Here is a 19,904-nt window from a genome sequence, read left to right on the forward strand (position 1 = left end):
TCTAGAAAATTAAAGAACATACGATAGATAAACAAGGACATACCTAACATAACCCATAACCATGTTTTTGTTATAACTTTAACCCTATTAGTTTAGTATTAATTTTTCCCTGTAGACCAAAGACATTACATGCATTTAAGTAATATTATTAAATGAAATACCATATACATATAGAAGTTTTCTATTTAATTCCATACTTTAAAATCATTCCTAAACATTTCAATTTGAAAATATATAAAAAATAGGCCGGAAAATTTTTAAAAAATATTCATTCCTTTCAGTTTCTGGAACAGAACAAAAAAATGTCCTACCTTCTCTTAGGAGCAAGAGAGTGGTTGTCCTGTTGAAGTTTACTCAGATCCACGGGTTTGTCCTTCTGGAGGCTGGCGGCCTTCTTCTTTAATTCTTCCAGCATCCTGCAATTTATTTGTTAATGTTATACAGCCTGATTTTCCAATGGTTTATATTGAACCGGAGCGTGCAAAGTATTTTGCACGTAAAATTAATTTTACACTTTCAGCAATTTGACCAAAATGCCCTGGGAATGGATAGTGTAATATATCCCCTTCAAATATATTTTTAAAAGGGTTAATTCTATGAAGTGCATTTAACAAGTTTGATTCTTGAAGTAGTTTAACCTTTAACAGTTTGTGTAGTATATGTTAATGTTGCTAACATCACGAGAGTATGATTTTCACACTTGATACCTTTAAAACTTCATGTAGAAAATCTAAATTCTTATCAATGTATGCCTTACAAATATACCTATCTAGTTTTTACCATTTTATTCACTAATTTCACGATTAAATGTATTTCGTGAAACTGCCCCTTTAGTGTTGTTCAGGTCAAAGCGTTTAACTAACAAATGATAGTAACTGATTAAGAACTTTGGGTACCAATATAATTTAAAGTCTAATGTATCCTCCCTTACTGCTTAATTATAACAAAAAGTTTGAAGACCAAAGAAAGAACAATGATAACTAAATAATGAGTTAATCTAATTCTTATTCAAACAGGAAATACTATGTTTACATTTGATGATTCAAAGAATATCAGCTTGCTTAATTTTTTATACAAAAAGTACCTAAAGGGTTGAATATTTTTCTGTAAAATGCCAAACCAAGAGCAATACAAGTTGCCATATTTTTTTCATTGACTCGACAAAAAAGCACAATGCTAAGACACGTAACAATTGGTTTGTTTAAACTAACATTTAATTAAGGAGATAAATTGGTCATATTAGGTTTTAGTAAAAAAAATCCTCAACCTCACATATCGAATTGATTAGGTAGGTATTTTAATTTCTAGAGTTCCTATTTTTTTTACCTAATTAAAAAGCATCTGCGAGTTGTTGAGGTGATAAATATAAGATGTCCTACTCTACCTAATCTTATAAAAAGTAAACATTCGGAGCTGGTTTCGTCGTAGATACCAATAGCTTTTGATAGGTTATTTTAGGTTAGATTAGAAAAGCTACTGTGAAAATACGAAGAAACCCGTTCCTTCGTTTTCTTTCCATGATACAAACATTCGTAGAAAATAAATGGCTACAAACCTGAGAATATCGGGGTCGGCAACGTCAAAGGCAGTCTGGCCGACACAATTCTTGACCTCCATGTCGGCTCCGTTCTCCACCAGAAGCTCGCAGGCCTCACGCTGCGCCCAGTGGGAAGCGGCGTGCATAGGCGTCCAACCGTCCATGTCCTGATAATAAATATTATTAAATCAAATTTTTAACAAACATCATAAGAGAAACAGTTTGCTTTATTATTGAGAAGCAGAGAGAGAGAGAGGGGACAATGGGCTAATTATTAAACTAGTCCCTAAAGTTTTATAATAACGTCTTCTTATTCGTTGGCTAACAACTTTGGGGATTTTAGTAAATTTTGATTGGTTGGTAAATAAAGATGAGTGTTCAAACGTTTCAACCACTAGTTTTAATTTACAGAAGGGATAATTTTGTGATAATCATTGAGGATTTACAGTAGTTTATCGGCATTTGTTTTATCCCTTTAGATCCCTGATTGAGAAGGCTACAGGGATGATAATGACTTAAAAACCTAATTTGAAACTACTGTTTTTATGTGATACATATGTGGAACTGTAGAAAAAAAAACAGGGATAGACAATGGACGATAAATTGGATATATATTCAAATAAATAAAAACAAGATTTTCCCTTCTATAGATTAAAATCTTAGGTTGAAAAGTTTAGACACAACTAGTTCGGAACCAACCTATCAAAATACAATAAAAGTGACCAAAGTTTTAAAACAAAGATTAAAATTAAAACCTTGGGTACCAGTGTAAATTCACACTGTCTAATATCCCCTGCCTCCCTAAGAAAATGTAAGTGGAAAAGTTCTTTAAGGCTATCGTTATAGATTAGATATAACCGAAATCGTTCTTCTAACAGGGGTGTATATTCTACATAACATGGGATCCCCTGCTCAGGGGGGGGGGGGTGTAGAAATTAAGTGGTTGGAGGGGGAAAAAATGTAAAAATTAAGAAAACTGAAAACATTTTTTCATTTCCCCCCCTCCTTGGTGAAAAAAACTAAAAAAATGTGTGGTAGGAGGGATAAAATAAATAAAATATATAGTTCTTTAAATATTTTTTCATTTTCCCCCCTACTTGGTGAGAAAAAACTAGGGGGGTTAAAAAATAAAAAAATTTGTAGCCGGGGAAAAAAAAATCTTGTGCAGAATAAACACCCCTGTCTTCCAATCAAAAACGTTTAACAAAATATGTGTAGGTACCTATATAAATAGTTTAATAATAGTTTAATTGTTTTAGTCTGTTGAGAAAATATTGAAAACATTAACTATTCAAAATATATTTTTAAAGATATGAATGTTTTTACCTATACCTAGTGTCGATATTATACACTTTATTCTTTCTGCTTAACATTGATAGAACTAGGGATGGGAATCCGTCGAATTTTTGGGCCGGATTCGGATTCCGGATTCTGAAGGAATCCGTCAAAAAAAGTGACGGATTCTTGCGGATTCCGGATTCTTATTTTTGGCGGATTCCGGATTCGGATTCCGGATTCTAGCAGTATTTTAAAAGGCCGTCCGTCACAGAGGGATAGCTTTTTTCGTTAATTTATCACTATGTTACTTGGTTGAAGCCTTGATTTGTTTAAAGTGTTGACTTCCAGCATAACTAAAACATTTACATCACATTAGTAATTATTAAAATTTGTTATGTAGAAATTTTTTTTGATCTTTGCCTTCAAACAGAGGGAGTTGTAAGAAAAAAGACGGTAATTTTAGCCTACCAATTTAGAATCCGGAATCCGCTATAAAAAACGGATTCCGGATCCGGATTCGGATTCCAAAATTGGCCGAAAATTGGGCGGATTCCGGATTCGGATTCCCATCACTAGATAGAACTATAAAATATTCATATGAAATAAAACTTTATGGTAAGAAACAAGAAAACAAAACTTACAAGATATAGATAAACTTCTACTGTAAGACTTAATTAAAGTATTTAACACTAGCGGCTACGCCTCTAGAGCGGTTAGCGAGATCCTTTGGTAAAGACAAATAGACATCCTGTTACTTCTATATAAGGATTGAAGGGTTAGTCCATGATGGAAATGTGTACGGTTAGGCAGCATTGTGACTATAGACAATTTTCTACTAAAAATAATAATTTTCATTTTACTATCCACCTAAAACTGTCTATAATACGATGCAATAAATAACTGTTTTAAATTAAATAACCAAGTACATAGTAAAAAAAAGTTAGTTTTCACTTTCAAATACCTATACTAGCCAATGCATTGTTTGAGAATATAAAAGAGATACCTACTTCGAAAGATATCTTGAAATTAAATTACACAGAAAAAATTTTGTGTGAAAACTGTAGGTATGGTAGAAAATTGAAATGTAAATTATTATCTCATGCATAGACTTCCAAGAGGGGGGGGGGGGGGGAGGGAGTGTTGTTTTCTCATCAATCTTTTAAACCAATCATTTCACCATGTAAAAATTTTTATTAACACATCAGATTACCCCCTCAAAACTTTTAAACCCTTTAAAAATAAGCTTGAACGTCCTTAATCTCATAATTTTCTAGAAATCATACGTGATTTTTACCTGGGCATTAACTGGCGCAGCTGCTTTCAATAGGAGCTTCATCACTTTGATATAACCTTTGGCGGCGGCTACATGAAGGGCGGAAGCTCCGGTTTTAGGGTGAGGCTCTTCAGCCAAGGCTCCTGAAATATAATGTGTTCTTTAGGCTTGTTCATAGATAATTCTTAATATGTCAGGCCAATTTTTTTAAAATGATTAGGTATTTCCATTTTAATCCTAGAAACTATATTTATCTTTTATCTATTAATATTTATTTGCGCCTGTTTATTCCTATCGCACATTAGACATAGCAACATTAGGAGTTAATTTTCACTTCTTTGGTTATGACGCGGTTGAGCTTTCCCTACAACGTGCCTGAATACCGGATATTGAAACTATCCGGATACCAATTATCCGGCTGATTTCTAATGCAGGATATCCGGTAATTTGCCGGATATCAAAAGTTAGCCAGATATCCGGCCGGATACCGGATATACGGCATTAGAAATCAGCCGGATATAAGGGTATCCGGCCAAACCCTACAGGATAATATATACCTGATTGTATCCAATGTCTGGCATCTTTCATCATTTCCCTTTCCTCTTTATTCCTGGCCTCCTCACAGTCCACCCTCTACACAAACAGTCACGGTTACAATCCAGGGATTTAGGGGATAAGACGATAAATTTTTAATCCTCTATTATGTTAAATAAAATTATCCCTTCTGTAGATTAAAATTATTAGTAGAAAATTTTTACACTTCTAGCATAAAACAAATACCTATGATAAAATAAAATTACCCTAAATTTTTAAACCAACGAATTAAAAAACATGCTTATAAAAGTTGGGGTACTAGAATAATTTCAAAGTCCTACCCCACCCCCCCTTAATATATCTAAGGATCTTTTTCGTCAATTTAGTTTCTTGGCAGGTTAAAAGTATCCCTTTTTTACCCTTGTTGATATCTTTTTCATAAAATCATAGGCGAATCAAGAAAAAAATAAAAGATATTCATACAATGAAAGATCTTCAAGTTTTGTTTGTTACTTTACAAAAAGTATAAAGTTTATGAATACAATAGTGCCATTATCTCTTCAAATGGAGGGGGGAACATAAAAAGTCGATTTCGGTAAATAAAGAAAAAAGCCATGTTTTTTGTGTAACCACCAACTTTTCTTTCCTTTGAATAAAATTTCGCCCTCCCCCTTGAAACCATATATTTTCAGGACAATCAGACTTCAATTTTGCAATAGAAACATCTAATAAAATACAAGTATGTATACCTATTCTGCACAAGATTCAATTTTTTCCCTTGCTGCAAGTTTTTTTTTTGTCCTTCCTAGTTTTTTCCAGCAAAGAAGGGGAAAAAATGGAAAATTATTTTCAGGACTCTTCATTTTATTCATATTATCCCCCCACCCATACATTCTTTTAGTTTTTTTCACCAAGGAGGGGAGTAAAATGGAAAAAATGTTTTCAGTTCTCTTAATTTTTACATTTTTTCTCCCCAACCACATATTTTTTAATCACCCCTGTAAAAATATTTCTACAAAAATCTACTTTTTTCTAGAAGAAATGTACAATAATTATGTTTTTGTCTAAGGAATTAAATGTGAAAAAAGGAAATAACTGTAGTAGAACATTTGAAGCTTGAATTAAAAACAAAGTTTTAGATTCCTGGGATTCTTACAGATTTAATTTTCTAAAATTGACTATTTCTTCCCAGTCCCTCCTTAAATAGATACAAGGCAATTAGAGATAAAGATAAAAGCAAATAATTTCAGATTTCTCCAATAAAAAAATAACAATTAAAATAATAAGAGTTTAAAAATTAGCCCTAGGTAACATTATTTCCTTAATCTTTTCCTAGGGAAATGACAATGGACGATAAATTGATATAATCCCCAATTACCGATTCTTTAAAATAAAATTGTTCATTTAAAAGTTTGGACACTGCTAGCTTGTTTACCCAATTTTTACCTAAGACAGTGAATGAAATATCGTGTTAATAAAAACTTAGGGTACCAAAGAAATTAACAGTCCAATATCGTCTCAATTCCTTATTGTTATCTATAATGAAAACTTTATTTTCCTCTATATTCCTGTGAAATTGAAAGTTTAAGATTTCATCATGTTCAATAACACAGAGATTTTAAATTTTAATCGATATGAATTAGTTATTTTTTGTGTGAACAAACTTTTTAGTAGGTTCAACTACTTGTTCATGTTATATTTAGTAACTTGCGGCTATGCCCCTCGAGGCCTCTATGGGCACTTGAGGAGAGGGGAGTTGAATCCCAAACCCCATTTTATTAATTTAGTTTTAAAAATATATATAGGTATATATTTTTATTTGGGGGGGGGATAATTTTTTCTAGGGGTGAATTCTCTTGAGAGGGAGGTGGTACCCTTCCCCCCAAAAGTTATAAGCCTTTACGGCACCTATGAGAAGCTACCCACCCCCCAAGAAAATAGCTTAAAACCACCACATGACCAGTAGGTATATTCCCTAAAGAGTAGAGCCCATTCCGTTCAGCAGTTACCGAGATTTTAAGCTTCAGACGGACAGACAGACATCGAGCTGCTTTGAATTATAGATTATAGATATTGCTTGATATTGCTACCCTACTTAAAGATATTTTTGTACTTATTCCCCTTTAATTAATACTTTCCATTGTCATAAGCTTTCTCATGAACAAATCCTTTTATGAAAATAACAGGATGTCTATTTGTGTATCAGCGTGTCTGGACTCTGAAGCTTAAGATTTCGTTAACCACTGATCATATTTCCCATTTCAGAGAAGCTTCATTCACATGTCCTAGGTTGGTTTTAGGCGGCTATCTTATTTTTATATTCAAATCTTAGTAGAGTTGGTTTTAGGCTATTTTAATGCTTTTTCCTACCCCTTCCAATTCAAGCCCCTAGATGCTAAGAGCAGAGCTGCTAGTATTTAATATAAACACAAACTAAACATGACTAAGATTGAATAAAATCTCTGTTCCAGGACATGTGAAGGGAATATTATATAAGAAGAAAGTATAAATATTTCGACACACTTAAATACCTTTATGTTTATTTTTTTAAAGCAAAGCTTTTCTATAATTCATTTTGTCTGGTCGTCAGTCAGTCTGTAACGCTAAGGAGGAAATGTAATTTTTCAGTGAATATTCTTTTGACATAAGCGTATCTAGTCTTTATAAACTTTTGTCTGAAAGTCATTGTCTATTCAGTGATTTTTTGTGCTTCACTAATTTAAGGATATTGTCATCCTTGTTATATTCAAGGACTTATTCAGTTGCATATAGTTTGAAAATAAAATAGTATCAACTGGAAACTTTATGCCCGGGGCATCAGGCGAGGGACACAATTTAAATGCAATATAAGGTGCATTCTCAAGTAGCACAGCAACAATTTGTTTACATTTCGTGCATGAGAACTATATCCTATTACATAAAGTAGTAAGGGTATTTTTTCTAAAGCTAAAGATCTCAATAACTAAATAACTAAATAACTAAATAACTAAATACAAAGTAGCTTGATGTCTGTCCGTCCGTCCGTCTGTCTGTCCGTCTGAAGCTTAAGATCTCGGTAACCACTGAACCGATTGGATTCTACTCTTCAGGGTATATACCTATCAGTCCTGTGGTGGTTTTAAGCTATTTTCTTGGGGGTGGGACACCCCCAACCCCCCCAAAAATGAAAATTTACCCCCCCTAAAAAAAAAAAATTTTCTTGAGAACACATTAGACTATGAGCAGCACCAGTAGTTTCTTGAGAACACATTAGACAATTTTTTTTACGAATTTTGCGAATTGGTTATTTAAACGAGAAAATGTTTTCCTGCTGGGTAGGTGCGAAAATTTGCGATCCGTTCTGCTGGGTAAGTAATAAAAGATGTAATTATACCTCTTGGGGCAAAGCCCCTAGAGGCTAGGGGCGAAGCCGCTAGTATTACATAAAGTAGTAAGGGTATTTTTTCTAAAGCTAAAGATCTCAATAACTAAAGAACTAATTGAATTTTCCTTTTTAGTGAAGCTTCGCATTGATTTAATGAAGGTTTTAGACTATTTTATTTTTAGATTAAAGTCTGTTGTTGGTTTTTAGCTATTTTAAAAATCTTTAAATACAAAGCCCCTGGATGCTAGGTGCGCAGCCACTAGTTATTCAATATATATAAAGTAATAAGCTTTTATCTGTCTGTAGCGAAGGATCTCGCTAACTAACGAACAGATATGGTTCTCCTTTACAGTGAAGCTTCTTAAAGGTCATAGGGTAGTTTTAGGCTATTTTTTGCCCATCCATATCCCTTTGATTATAGAGCCCCTAAATGCTAGGGGCGCAGCCACTAGTTATTCAATAAATTAAGCAAATTAAACAATCTTAAGTTCGAAATTATGTCTGTACGTTTCAAATCTAACTGCACCATTAAAAGTAGCACAGCTTATCATTTATTGCAGTTTGTTTAACAAAATCAGATAGCATTTAAGTAGCGTAGCTTCTCTTAAGTTTCTATTGGCAAAACTGTTCTGGAAATTTAGTCTAAATAGACAGAATTAGAAAGACAAAATATATACTATGATATTTATAGCTATTAAAGTAGTTTCTTATAGGTTTAATAAGAACTTACAACTATCAAAATAGTAAGTAAATAATGCTATAAAAACATGGTTTAACAAACAATTGCCTACTTTACCTAAACAAATCCGCCAAATATTAAAGCCCAAAGGCGCCCCTAGCAATGAAGCAGAAAGTTTGCAACAAATAGTTTAGTACATGTTGCAAAAATTGTGGAAAGTTATTAATCATTCTGATTCAGGACAACACAGGAAACAAAATGCTTGTCGTTGTTTGGATAAAGTTTTAGGAATAACATTCTAAAAATCTATTTGTCACCGAAATAAATATAGAAAGCCTATATAGTCCAATAGGAAAAATCCGACTTTTGTATTGGTTATAGAGTTTACACATTCTGGTACGAAAGAACGGTTAGTTTTTAATTTCAGCCATACATTCAGTTATAAAGATTGAATTTCTTAGGATAGCAAGATAAACGGAAACTATATCGTTCAAAAATTTCTTCCCTCATATCATTTGATAGGTAAGCCATATCATGTAACTAAATAATACAAAATTCTCGTCTGCTAGAGATTTCTTTTTTATATAAAAGTAGGTTATAATCTTTTAGGTATGTTTACCTTCACGTAAAGTGCAAATAAAACTTTTCTTACCAATTGATCTATACACCTATGGGAACTTGAAATAAATATAACCTAACTTTATGTTGGCATGAAAAAAGGGGGAGTTCATTTATTGCCCTTATAGAATAAGTGATTTTTCAGGTTAATATTAAATTGCTTAGTGAATTAGTAAATATTAAAGTAAAGTAAAAGAATGGATTTAAACTTACCTACAAATTATATTGATGTATTTGTGATAATTGAAAACACATGTATTTTGTTGGTTTTAGCTACTTTTTTAAACTACTAGCGCCTTCACCTCTAGAGGCCTCTAGTGAATCACAAAACCCATCTATTAGGTATAAATTTAGACTTTTAAAAAATTGGGGGGGAAGTGAGTAATTTTTTTCTAGGGTCGATTTCTCTGGTGAGGGTGGTGGTACCCTCACCCAAAATAGTTATAAACCTTTCCGGGACCTATGAGAAGCAACCCTCTTAAGGAGAACCCGATCAATTCAGCGGTTAGTGAGATCATTTGGTACAAACAAACAGACAGACAGAAATCGTTCTACTTTGTATTATAGATACCTATCCAAGGTATTATGAAAGTGTAATTTTGTAATGCCAAACTTATTTCTTTGTTTCCCTAAGAATGCAAACTGACCATTACATAGAAAGAAATTGTGTAATTTCCCATCAACTTATCAGTGGACCAATATCCCCCCCCTCCCTCCAAGTTCCTAGCAAATTAACAAATCCTATAAACAGATTCCATTATTTCTTTTCTTGATATGCTAAAGGGAAAACTTGTAATTGAGTGGTTATTATTCTCTAAAAAAAAGTCTAAGATTAAAGCGAAGTGGAGAGGGGGGGGGGGTATTAGGGATTTTTTGACAAAAGAAGAAAACTGCTGGAAATTGTTCACAAAGTTTTGAACAAACAGTCTCTTAATGCTTTAATACTTTACAGAAAACTCAAAAGAATTTGTGAAACCTTAACATTTAAAAAAAATTTAAATTACAATTACAGATTTATTGATAAAATCTTATCGCAAAAGTTACCCGCGACCGTGGCTCAACACGTAGCGCATCCGCTCGTCGTCGGGAAGGTATTAGGTTCGAATCTCGGTCCGACACCGCGTCATAACTAAAGACGTTAAAAATGGTTCCCACTGCTACTATGTCAGATGCGCGACGTAAATAGTTAGAGTGGGGGGAATGCCTTGGCCCAAAACAGGCGCAACTCGTTACCATGCACAGTTAGGACTTCTCAGACAAAGGTCGTGCATCACAGAGAGTTGGTTGTCTGTAATGTACTGTACCACGGGTATGAGGTGAAGGACCAAGAGTCTGGCCTTGAGTTGACAAGTTGACTGTTCAGTCCAGGTTCAACTCACCCATACGACATTAGCACATATCGCAAAAGTTAATTTAATTACATTTTATCTAAAAAATGTAAACTATTTTTATTTGAAAATATTTACATGACAAGTTTTAAAGCCTGGAATGAGTGATTTTTATCATTAAAAAAGAATTAAATTCAGGAAATATTAGGTAATATTAAAATAAGTTCTATTTGTAAAAATCTTTTCAATAGTTATGTAATGTATGGTATCCTATCAAAAAGGCAAATCCTAGGAAACAAATAATTTTTCTATAACCCTCTCCTGAATGCCAATCCTTTGGAAGTATGAGAATTTTTGTGAAATTGCAGTGTTTAATTTACAATATTTATAGCATTAATAAATATTGAAAACTTTAGAGTAAGTATTTAGTACAAACAACATACATAAATAAAATATATTTTAACATATTGAGTTGAAAAAGTTTGAGTTTTCATGTGAAGAAAATGTTTCATTGACAGTTGGGGTAATTTGATCTGAATAAGTTTGCATAACTTTAACACGGATTAGTTCAGGGATAAAGGAACATATAATTTCATATACCTATATTGCTTCAGCCAGGGAGTAATGAATGTATAATTTGATATAAATAAGTTTGCATAACTTTAACATGGATTAGTTCAGGGAGAAAGGAACAAATAATTTCATATACCTAAATTGCTTCAGCCAGGGAGTAATGGATCTATAATTTGATCTGAATAAGTTTGCATAACTTTAAGACGGATTAGTTCAGGGATAAAGGAACAGTTAATTTCATATAATTATTTGAGCCAGGGTGTAAGGAATTTATGATTTCATATACTAAGCCTGTGCCGTAAAAACCTGGTTTTAATCTTATAATAGTACATTTTTATCCGCGGAAAGCTGTTTATAATACGATGCGAGAAAAAACTATTCCCTATCCCAATGACTTTGTGCCGACTCTCAATTGGGTCTTTAAAAATCAACCAATGGTGTCGGGAATATTAACACAGCTAATTAGCAGAAAACAATTTGCTAACAGACGAAAAAGGTCATTGGAAAAGGGGGTGAGGCAGTTATCTGTATATACATCTATACTAAAGATCTGTTCGTTTTTAAATTACATAAATAAGACCTTTAAGCCCTAATATTTAAGAATTGTAACAATCCTGGTTGGTGATCTGTTTCTGTAGCAGCTCCTCCATTTCATCACTCTCACTACAACATTTTCAATAACATCACAAATAATATCTTTGCTATCAACTTATTTCCCGTATTTTCTCTTCCGAGATTCGTGGATTTTTTTGTGTGTTTTTATGAAAATATAATGAAAAATAATCAGGGATCTTAAGGGATAAGACGATGAACGATAAAATGATAAACAGCTCTAATGATAATAAACAAAAATAACCCCTTCTGTAAATTTAAATTATTGGGTATAAATTTGGACAATATTAGTCTCGAACCAACCAATGAGAATTAAATAAAAGTACCGACAGTTTTTAAGCCAACAAATAAGAAAATGTGGTCATGTGTGGGTACCAGTGTAATTTTAGTCATTATGTCTCCTCTCTCCCTGGAAATAACTCTCCTAAACTTCCCCAATGAAAACTTATATCGATACCATACCGTTTATTTCTTCTTATTTTACAGTTATAAGGTGTAGAGTAGAATAAAAATTCAAAATTAAAGGAGGCATAAGAACCGGAATTTCATATTCTTTATGGCAATTTAACAAATTGACTACCTAAGGGACAGAAATAAATAATCTTAAACGATTTAATTTGTTGAAAGTGTACCGCAAAAAAAATTACGTAATACGGCTCCCAAAACAATTTGCTTTAACCTTTAATGTAAACACCTTTTCTTATTCTCATAATGTTTAGAGGACAAACATTACAAGAGAAAGTCACTCTTACTTCAGGAATCAAAAGAATCTGTCCGAATACTTTTTTAAAACTAGAAGCTTCGCCCCTAGCCTCTAGAGAGCTTTGCCACAAGAGGTAATCTATAAAAAAAATATAAAAAAAAATTTTCTGGTGCTGCCAATTTATGTGAAGTAACTGCCTAAAAACAAATTTTTTTTTTTTGGGGGGGGGGTTGGGGGTGTCCCATCCCAAAAGAAAATAGCTTAAAACCACCACAAAACCAATAGGTATATACCCTTAAGAGTAGGATACAATCGGTTCAGTGGTTACCGAGATCTTAAGCTTCAGACGGACAGACAGACATCGTTCTACTTTGCAATTGCTCTCAATGCGTTTCTTAAATCAACATAATGACATTATTTCTGTAATAAGCACAGTAATACCCTACCAATCTAACTACACTTTAGAAAACGATAAAATTCTTTCTTAAAAATTCCAACAAATCAATAAATGAGACATTGTTATAAAATTTTTAATATATCAGTGAAAAACTAATTTTTTCGTGACATTCGGATCGCTGGACGTTCCTGCATATATAATAGCTGCGCTACTTTTAATTCAAACAACCTTTGAATCTGAATTAAAATAAGCTGAGAACTACTAAATAACGAGTTGGACAAATATAAAATAAACAATTCTTTATGGCCTTTATAAACAAAAAAAGTTTTAAGTCAGCAATCAGCAAAAAGTTTTACGCTTTATTATAAAAACATAAATGACTCATATTAATGTATAATTATAATACCTAATGTATTTTTGTTTTAAAAGTTTGCAAATCTAAAGATTTAATAGGAGCAAAATCAAAGTATTTAGATGTTCGCCTGAGGAAAAACTATCTACTTTTAGGGATGTTTCATCTTTAAGAATAGCATAGCAATAGCATCAAGGGCTAAACACACTTAATTGTTACTTTGGCCAATAGGTTAGGTAAAACCCAACAGACAATCAACTCTATGTTTGCACGACCTTTGTCTGGAAGTCCAAACAGCAGTGTATGGATATGAGTTGCACCTGTTTTGGGCCAAGGCATTTCCCCAACTATAATTATTATGTCGTAAGCAATTTTAATAATCTCTTAGTTATGACGAGGGGTTGAGCCGAGATTCGAACCCATCATCACCACGACTAAGACAATGGCCCGCGGGTAAGAAAATATTTGTGTGATATTATTCCTGATATCAATAGCAAGCTCTCCATCATTATTTACAGCAGCAACATCAGCATTGTTGTCCATCAAATACCTAGAAAAAAAACATGTTTATTAAAGGAATCCAGTGTTAAATACGACAAATGTGGATGTTCTGATTTACCTGCAGGGGTGTATATTCTGCATGGTTGACCCTGCTAAAGGGGGGGGGATATAAAATATGTGTTTACATAAGATTACATATACCTATCAGATTTAGATACTTAATCAGTAAATTGGACCAATAAGAACACAGTTCAGGAACAATCCGGCCATATTATTGGTTTTATGTATACATTTTGGTTCGAAAGGGCAGATATTTTTACCGTTTTTTAATTATACTACCTAGTTGAATTTGTTTGGAAAAATTATAATATGAAGAAAAATAAGTCAGTATGCTAGAAATTATTTTCTAGTTAGTAGGATTTTTGCGTCTGACAGACAGCAAATCTAAAAAGGTAAACTGACGCATTAACAGGTGTCACGGTTAAGCATCGCAAGAAAGACAATTAAAAAAATACTAGGTATGATTTATGTGCATAGTGCATAGAATTAGAAAATTGTTCTTAGAAAATATCAGTTGGTTTTTCACTTAATAATAGGCCATCTATCCTAATCTTTAACATAGCAACAGTAGGTACTAAAATAAAGCATCCTGACAAATAAAGAATAAAACAGTCGTCAAATTTCAACACAACCTTTAGAAAGGAAAGTTCATGAGTAATAAAAAGGAAACAAAATGTATTAATTTTTATCCAGGTGCAAAATTTAAAGAAACTTATGCAAAAACCTGTAATATAGGAAAAAGTAAAGGGGCTAAAGCATATTTATGGACAGAAATAATTGCGTATCTTATAGTTTATAATTCTCTCAATTTTCAAGATACAAAAGGTTAGGGTTTGTAGCAGAAAGATAAAAACATCTATTTTCTCTTAATTATAAATCATAAAATCGTCAATTAGGCATTACTGTTTCACTTCAATAGTAAATGCAATAGGTACAATAAATAAAAATTAAATTCGACAATTTTTAAACTTTTTTAACCTAACCTTTCATCCTTAAAGGAAAAATTTGAAGGTTATATTCATGCCTAGTTAGATAAGTAAGAAACTTAGGCCTAGGCCAGGCTGCATAGCAAATACATTTTACAAAATTCATTTGCACTTTTCATTTCAAAAAGAAATGTAGGTTACACTTTTAAGCAAACAAACTACCTACTAAGAAAAATAAACAAGGATTTCATCATAAATCGTTTACCTAGGAATTAGATAAAAATAAGGTGTGGGTGTAAAAAAAAGGTATTAATTCGAAATAGGTATATAAAAAACTGTGCTATTTATTAGTTTGTATCTATTGGGAATAAATCATCAAAAGCCAAATTATTTTCCATCAAAGGGTATAGTTCCATGGATTGCATTTAAAAATTTAAGGTATTTGGAGTACCTATTAAACATTAAAAGGTCTCTTCTAATTATATCGCAGAAAAGTACCTTAAAATAATAACTGAAATGGCAAAACATTTTGGTAACGGTCTTTTTAAAAAAAAATTCATCTTAAAAAGACGTTTAGGTATATTACAAGATTATGATTTTCAAGTCTTGATATTTTAAAAACTAGGTACATAATAGGAAAAAATACTGGCTTTACTAAATTAAGAATCAAATGCATTTCACGCAACTATCCCCTAAACAGTATATTTTCTTTATAGAAAGGATAAAATAACTAACTGAATTTTCTTTCGATTTTTCACTGTCTTTTGAAATAAAAACATTTTATCTACAAATTCAAACTAATAGGACATAAAAAAATCCATACCTAGCAATGCTGAGAAATCCACAAGATGCAGTGGCGTGCAAAGGCGTCCAGCCCTCGTTATCACCACGATTTACATCTGCACCATGCTCTATCAAGAACTCAACCATTTCTAGATTGTCATCAATACAAGCCTAAAATATTTTAGAAATTAATATAAACTTTGTATAAAATAGTCAAATAAATTATCTAATACTTAGCCTAATTAAAAAGGCTGAGTAATGACCCTGAGGGTCCGATATAACTTATAGGGGGAACTTAATGACATTGACCTAACCAAATCTTTATAGAAAATCAGCCCTTTGATTGCAAAAAAACTTTAAAACTAACACCTAACCGTGAATTTGTAGCAAATAGACCGTATTTGGGGTAAAGGTATGTCCCCTTAATAAAATCTTTCCGTCAATCAAGTTTTTATAACATACTAAAGTATATAATAGCAATAACCAAAAAATTTTAATGTCATGATCATCAGATATAGCGTGATTGGGGTATTATACTTTCATTTGATAAACATTTGTAAAATATACTAAGAATAAAATATGATTCCAAAGGGCAGAAAAACAGTGACTTATATCTGTTTTAAATTCTACAGTTTTGATTCAAAACTAGCTTCTTAAATTTTAATTCAAATAGGCATTCTTAACTTAGACATATTAAAAAAATACAAGAAAATATTTTAATGACTTTATCTTAGAAAGATCATAATTTTCTCAAGAACGAACCTGATGCAAAGCAGTTAACCCGTCAACATTCGCCGTATCAATATCAGCGCCGCGCTTCAGCAGAGCCTCAACCTCGCCCTTCTCGCCGGCGGCGCACGCCGCCAAAAACACACAGCCATCGCTGAAGCCAACGCGCCGCGACTTTTTGGCCTTTGGCTGTCCAGGCTCCTTGAAGGTTTCACTCTCTTGCCACCGTTTTAATTGCTCCGCCCTCTTCATGAGAGCGGAATTGGACCTTGTCTCTAGCGACATGGGTTGCGTCCCTTGGTAAAATCTTCACTAAAAAAGGGGTAAATACTCACTCTATGTATGTATGTAAAAATGTATACAATTTTTTAAAAAGATGTGTGGTGTAAAAAAAAATCTTTTCACTTAAATTTTAACTAGCACTTTCACTGACATTCTTGCCATTTTTGAGCTACACCATAGCAAGGCAATTTTTTTAGGTTATATTATTTTTATAAATATGTAAAATGTATAAAAAGTTATAAGGCTTAATTATAATATATTGTCACATATAAATAGCTCACTACATATTCTCCTCCATAGTTGCCAGACTTTTTTTTGATCAATGTGTACAAAAGAAGGTGTACATTGGGCCTTTGATGTGTACATTTGTGGGGGAGGGGAAGGAAAAGGGGAAGGGGGAAAGAGAAAAGGGGAGAGGGGTGGGGGGGCGTACATTTACTTGCTAATGTGTACATTACTTATAAAAGTCCATTTTCCAAAAGTTAAAAATGCGTACATTACGCACAAAATGTGTACATCTGGCACCATTGTTCTCCTCTCCAAAACACGACTCCTCACTCCCTTCTCCCTCTATCTCTATATTCTCTCTCTCTCAGCTGCTTGTACTAAATTCAAATTAGGACAATTTTTCCCACAGACATTTATTCCCTTAAAATTTAATAATGTGTTCATAAATTTTAAACCGGTTACATGACTAACTTTCATAAAAATAACAAATAATAAAGTTGTCAGCAAAGACTCTTTGTCAATTATAAAGAAAAATTAATACAATTAATACTAAAAATTGAATAAAATGTATAATCAAAAGGGTTAAAATTGTCTACCTGCCTGGGAGATTAAAGCACTAAAAGATTTTAAACATGTCCCAATAAATTCACTTTCTAACTTAGGTCTTCGCTGCCAAAAAAGAAAGCTGTTCATAAACTGACAGGCTTACAGTAAAACAACATTTTAAATAATTTTTAAAAATTCATTGCTGTTATCTAAAAGGCTAATATTAACTTTTTTTATTCAATAACTTATTTAATAATACAAAAAAACGAACCTTTTTTAAAAATAAAAAATATTAAAGTAAAAAAACGAATTTCTGGTCTTAAACTAAACTTGATTTACTTAAAGTCATATATAAACAAAAATACATCTTACAACCTAAAACTCGAATTTTAGCCAATTTATAGACAAAAATAACCTGAAATGTGTACAAAATTAATTGTCTCGTCAAAAAAGGGTCAAATTTCCAGCAATTTTGGACCGAAAATGCCTAAAAAGTTAAAATTGACTTTTAAGGCGTACAATCTAATTTTTACTTTTACCACGAAAAAGACGACTTTTCTTTCTTACCAAGACGATATTTAACTTATGATTTATCAAGGAGAGAAGTGTAAGATAGGAAGGTATCGTAGGACTATTATTACCAGGAATATTCTATCAGTGGCTTGGTATTATCCTTTTTAAGGGGGGGGGGGGGTATTCCCCCAATGTTGAGAGGGGTGGATATTCCAATACCATAAAAGCCTGTCTTGGACCAATATAAAAAATCTTTAAAAATTAAGAAGCTATCGGTCCAGCCGTAAACGAAGAACTTCAGCCAGGCAGACATACCTATATAAGATAGACATCCTTTTACTTTTAAGATTTAGGACCTTTGGCTATATTAACACTGTAAAAATGGAACAGAATGAAGAATAAGATTGTCTGATATGGAGAATTCGATTCATATTTTCGTTTGCTAGATCTTAATAGCAAGACAAAATACCACAAATTAAAAGAATTTAGCCAAAGTGCAGGAAGGAACAATGTTTATTACACTAGTCCCTAAAGGTTTTTAATGACGTTTTCTTAGTCATTGGCTTAACTTCTTAAAGGACTTTTAAAAGGGATCATTGGGGTTGTAAATAAATTATCGGTCATTGTCAATTTCAGCAGTATCCAAGTCAAATAAAAAAAAATTGCCTTTACAGATAAATTTGTCTTCAGTTTTGCTAATCATCCTTTTTGTCACAATACTGATAGGTATGAAATGTAGCAAATGTTTTACCTCAAGTGTTTTACAATTACATTTTGGTTTAATACATTTTAAAAACTAGGGCAGGAGGTACTTCTTGAAGTACTGGGGGATATTGACGTCCCTCCCCTTACCAGTCACCCTTCCTTCCAGGGATATGAAAGGTTTGCGTAGGACTAACTATCCTACCTGTAAAAATCCCCACAGTTACAGAAACCACCCACAAAACCTCAAACACTTATGGCTTTAACACAGCCAGAGGTGTGCATGAAACAAGAACTGTTGGAACTGATGCTCAGTTTACTGAGAATATGAAAGATGATGGTGAAATCCGAAAGGAAGCTATCAACTTGATGACAGGACCAATAAGTTCTAAGCAAAGCTGTAAGATAGGAACCTGGAATGTTAGAACAATGTATGAGTCAACTAAAACAGCCCAAGTAGTTAAAGAAATGACAAGTTACAATATCGGAATACTTGGAATTGCAGAATGTAGATGGACAGGACAAGGACAAACCACAACCAAAGATGGCCACCTAATACTTTATTCTGGTCATGAAAGTCAACATATGTATGGGGTTGCTATAATTATTCAAAAACGACATGTCAATTCACTAATAGACTGGAAACCTATATCAGACAGAATAATTAAGGCTAGATTCCAATCAAGGCACTGCAAGTTGACCCTTATCCAATGCTATGCCCCAACAAATGACAAAAGTGAAGAAGTAAAACAAGAGTTTTATGATCAACTGCAATCAATCAGAAACTCAGTACCCAAACATGACATGTGTCTAGTTCTTGGAGATATGAATGCTAAAGTAGGAACTGACAGGACTGGAATGGAAAATGCAATGGGACACTTTGGCATAGGTACAAGAAATGAAAATGGAGAACTTTTACTTGATTTCTGTTTAAATAATGATATGGTCGTAGGAGGTACATTATTCCAACACAAAAACATTCACAAATATACCTGGACAACACCTGATGGACAAACAAGAAACATGATTGACCATATTATGATCAATAGAAAATATGTCAAGTCAATGCAAGACTGTAGGAGCTATAGAGGAGCCAACATATTCAGTGACCATGAACTAGTTGTCAGTAAGATTAAATTAAAGCTGAAGCGTACTGGCCATGATAAAAAGAGTGAGATTGGTAGACAATATGATTCTTCAAGATTAAAGGACCCAGTGATAAAGAATGAATTTGTCTTAAAACTCAGAAATAGATTTCAAGTCTTAGAGGACCTAAATGACGAGACTGAGATCACATGGACTTCAATTAAAGAAAACTTTCAATCTACTGCTAAGGAAATCCTAGGACACAAGAAACCAGAGAAAAAGGACTGGATCTCTGAAGAA

General features: G+C 32.8%; 1 protein-coding gene across 11 annotated transcripts in view; it reads right to left on the bottom strand.

The window, feature by feature from the left end:
- Positions 1-16,823, bottom strand: part of Mbs (Myosin binding subunit) — a 152,749-nt gene extending 135,926 nt beyond the window's left edge. For all 11 annotated transcript variants that reach the window (XR_013879468.1, XM_080160175.1, XM_080160182.1 and 8 more), the window contains exons 1-8: positions 16,281-16,823; positions 15,559-15,689; positions 13,730-13,798; positions 11,799-11,847; positions 4,646-4,721; positions 4,110-4,231; positions 1,556-1,704; positions 312-416 (exon numbers count right to left, since the gene is read on the bottom strand). Coding sequence is in view for 10 of the 11 variants with exons in the window: in XM_080160175.1 (XP_080016301.1) it covers positions 312-416; positions 1,556-1,704; positions 4,110-4,231; positions 4,646-4,721; positions 11,799-11,847; positions 13,730-13,798; positions 15,559-15,689; positions 16,281-16,532 (953 nt within the window). In the remaining variant the exon portion in view is untranslated. The remainder of the gene's footprint in view (positions 1-311; positions 417-1,555; positions 1,705-4,109; positions 4,232-4,645; positions 4,722-11,798; positions 11,848-13,729; positions 13,799-15,558; positions 15,690-16,280) is intronic.
- Positions 16,824-19,904: the final 3,081 nt, after the last annotated feature.

The sequence above is a fragment of the Acartia tonsa genome, chromosome 5 (genome assembly GCF_053477335.1).
Source record: "Acartia tonsa isolate MP-2025a chromosome 5, ASM5347733v1, whole genome shotgun sequence".
NCBI lineage: Eukaryota > Metazoa > Arthropoda > Copepoda > Calanoida > Acartiidae > Acartia > Acartia tonsa.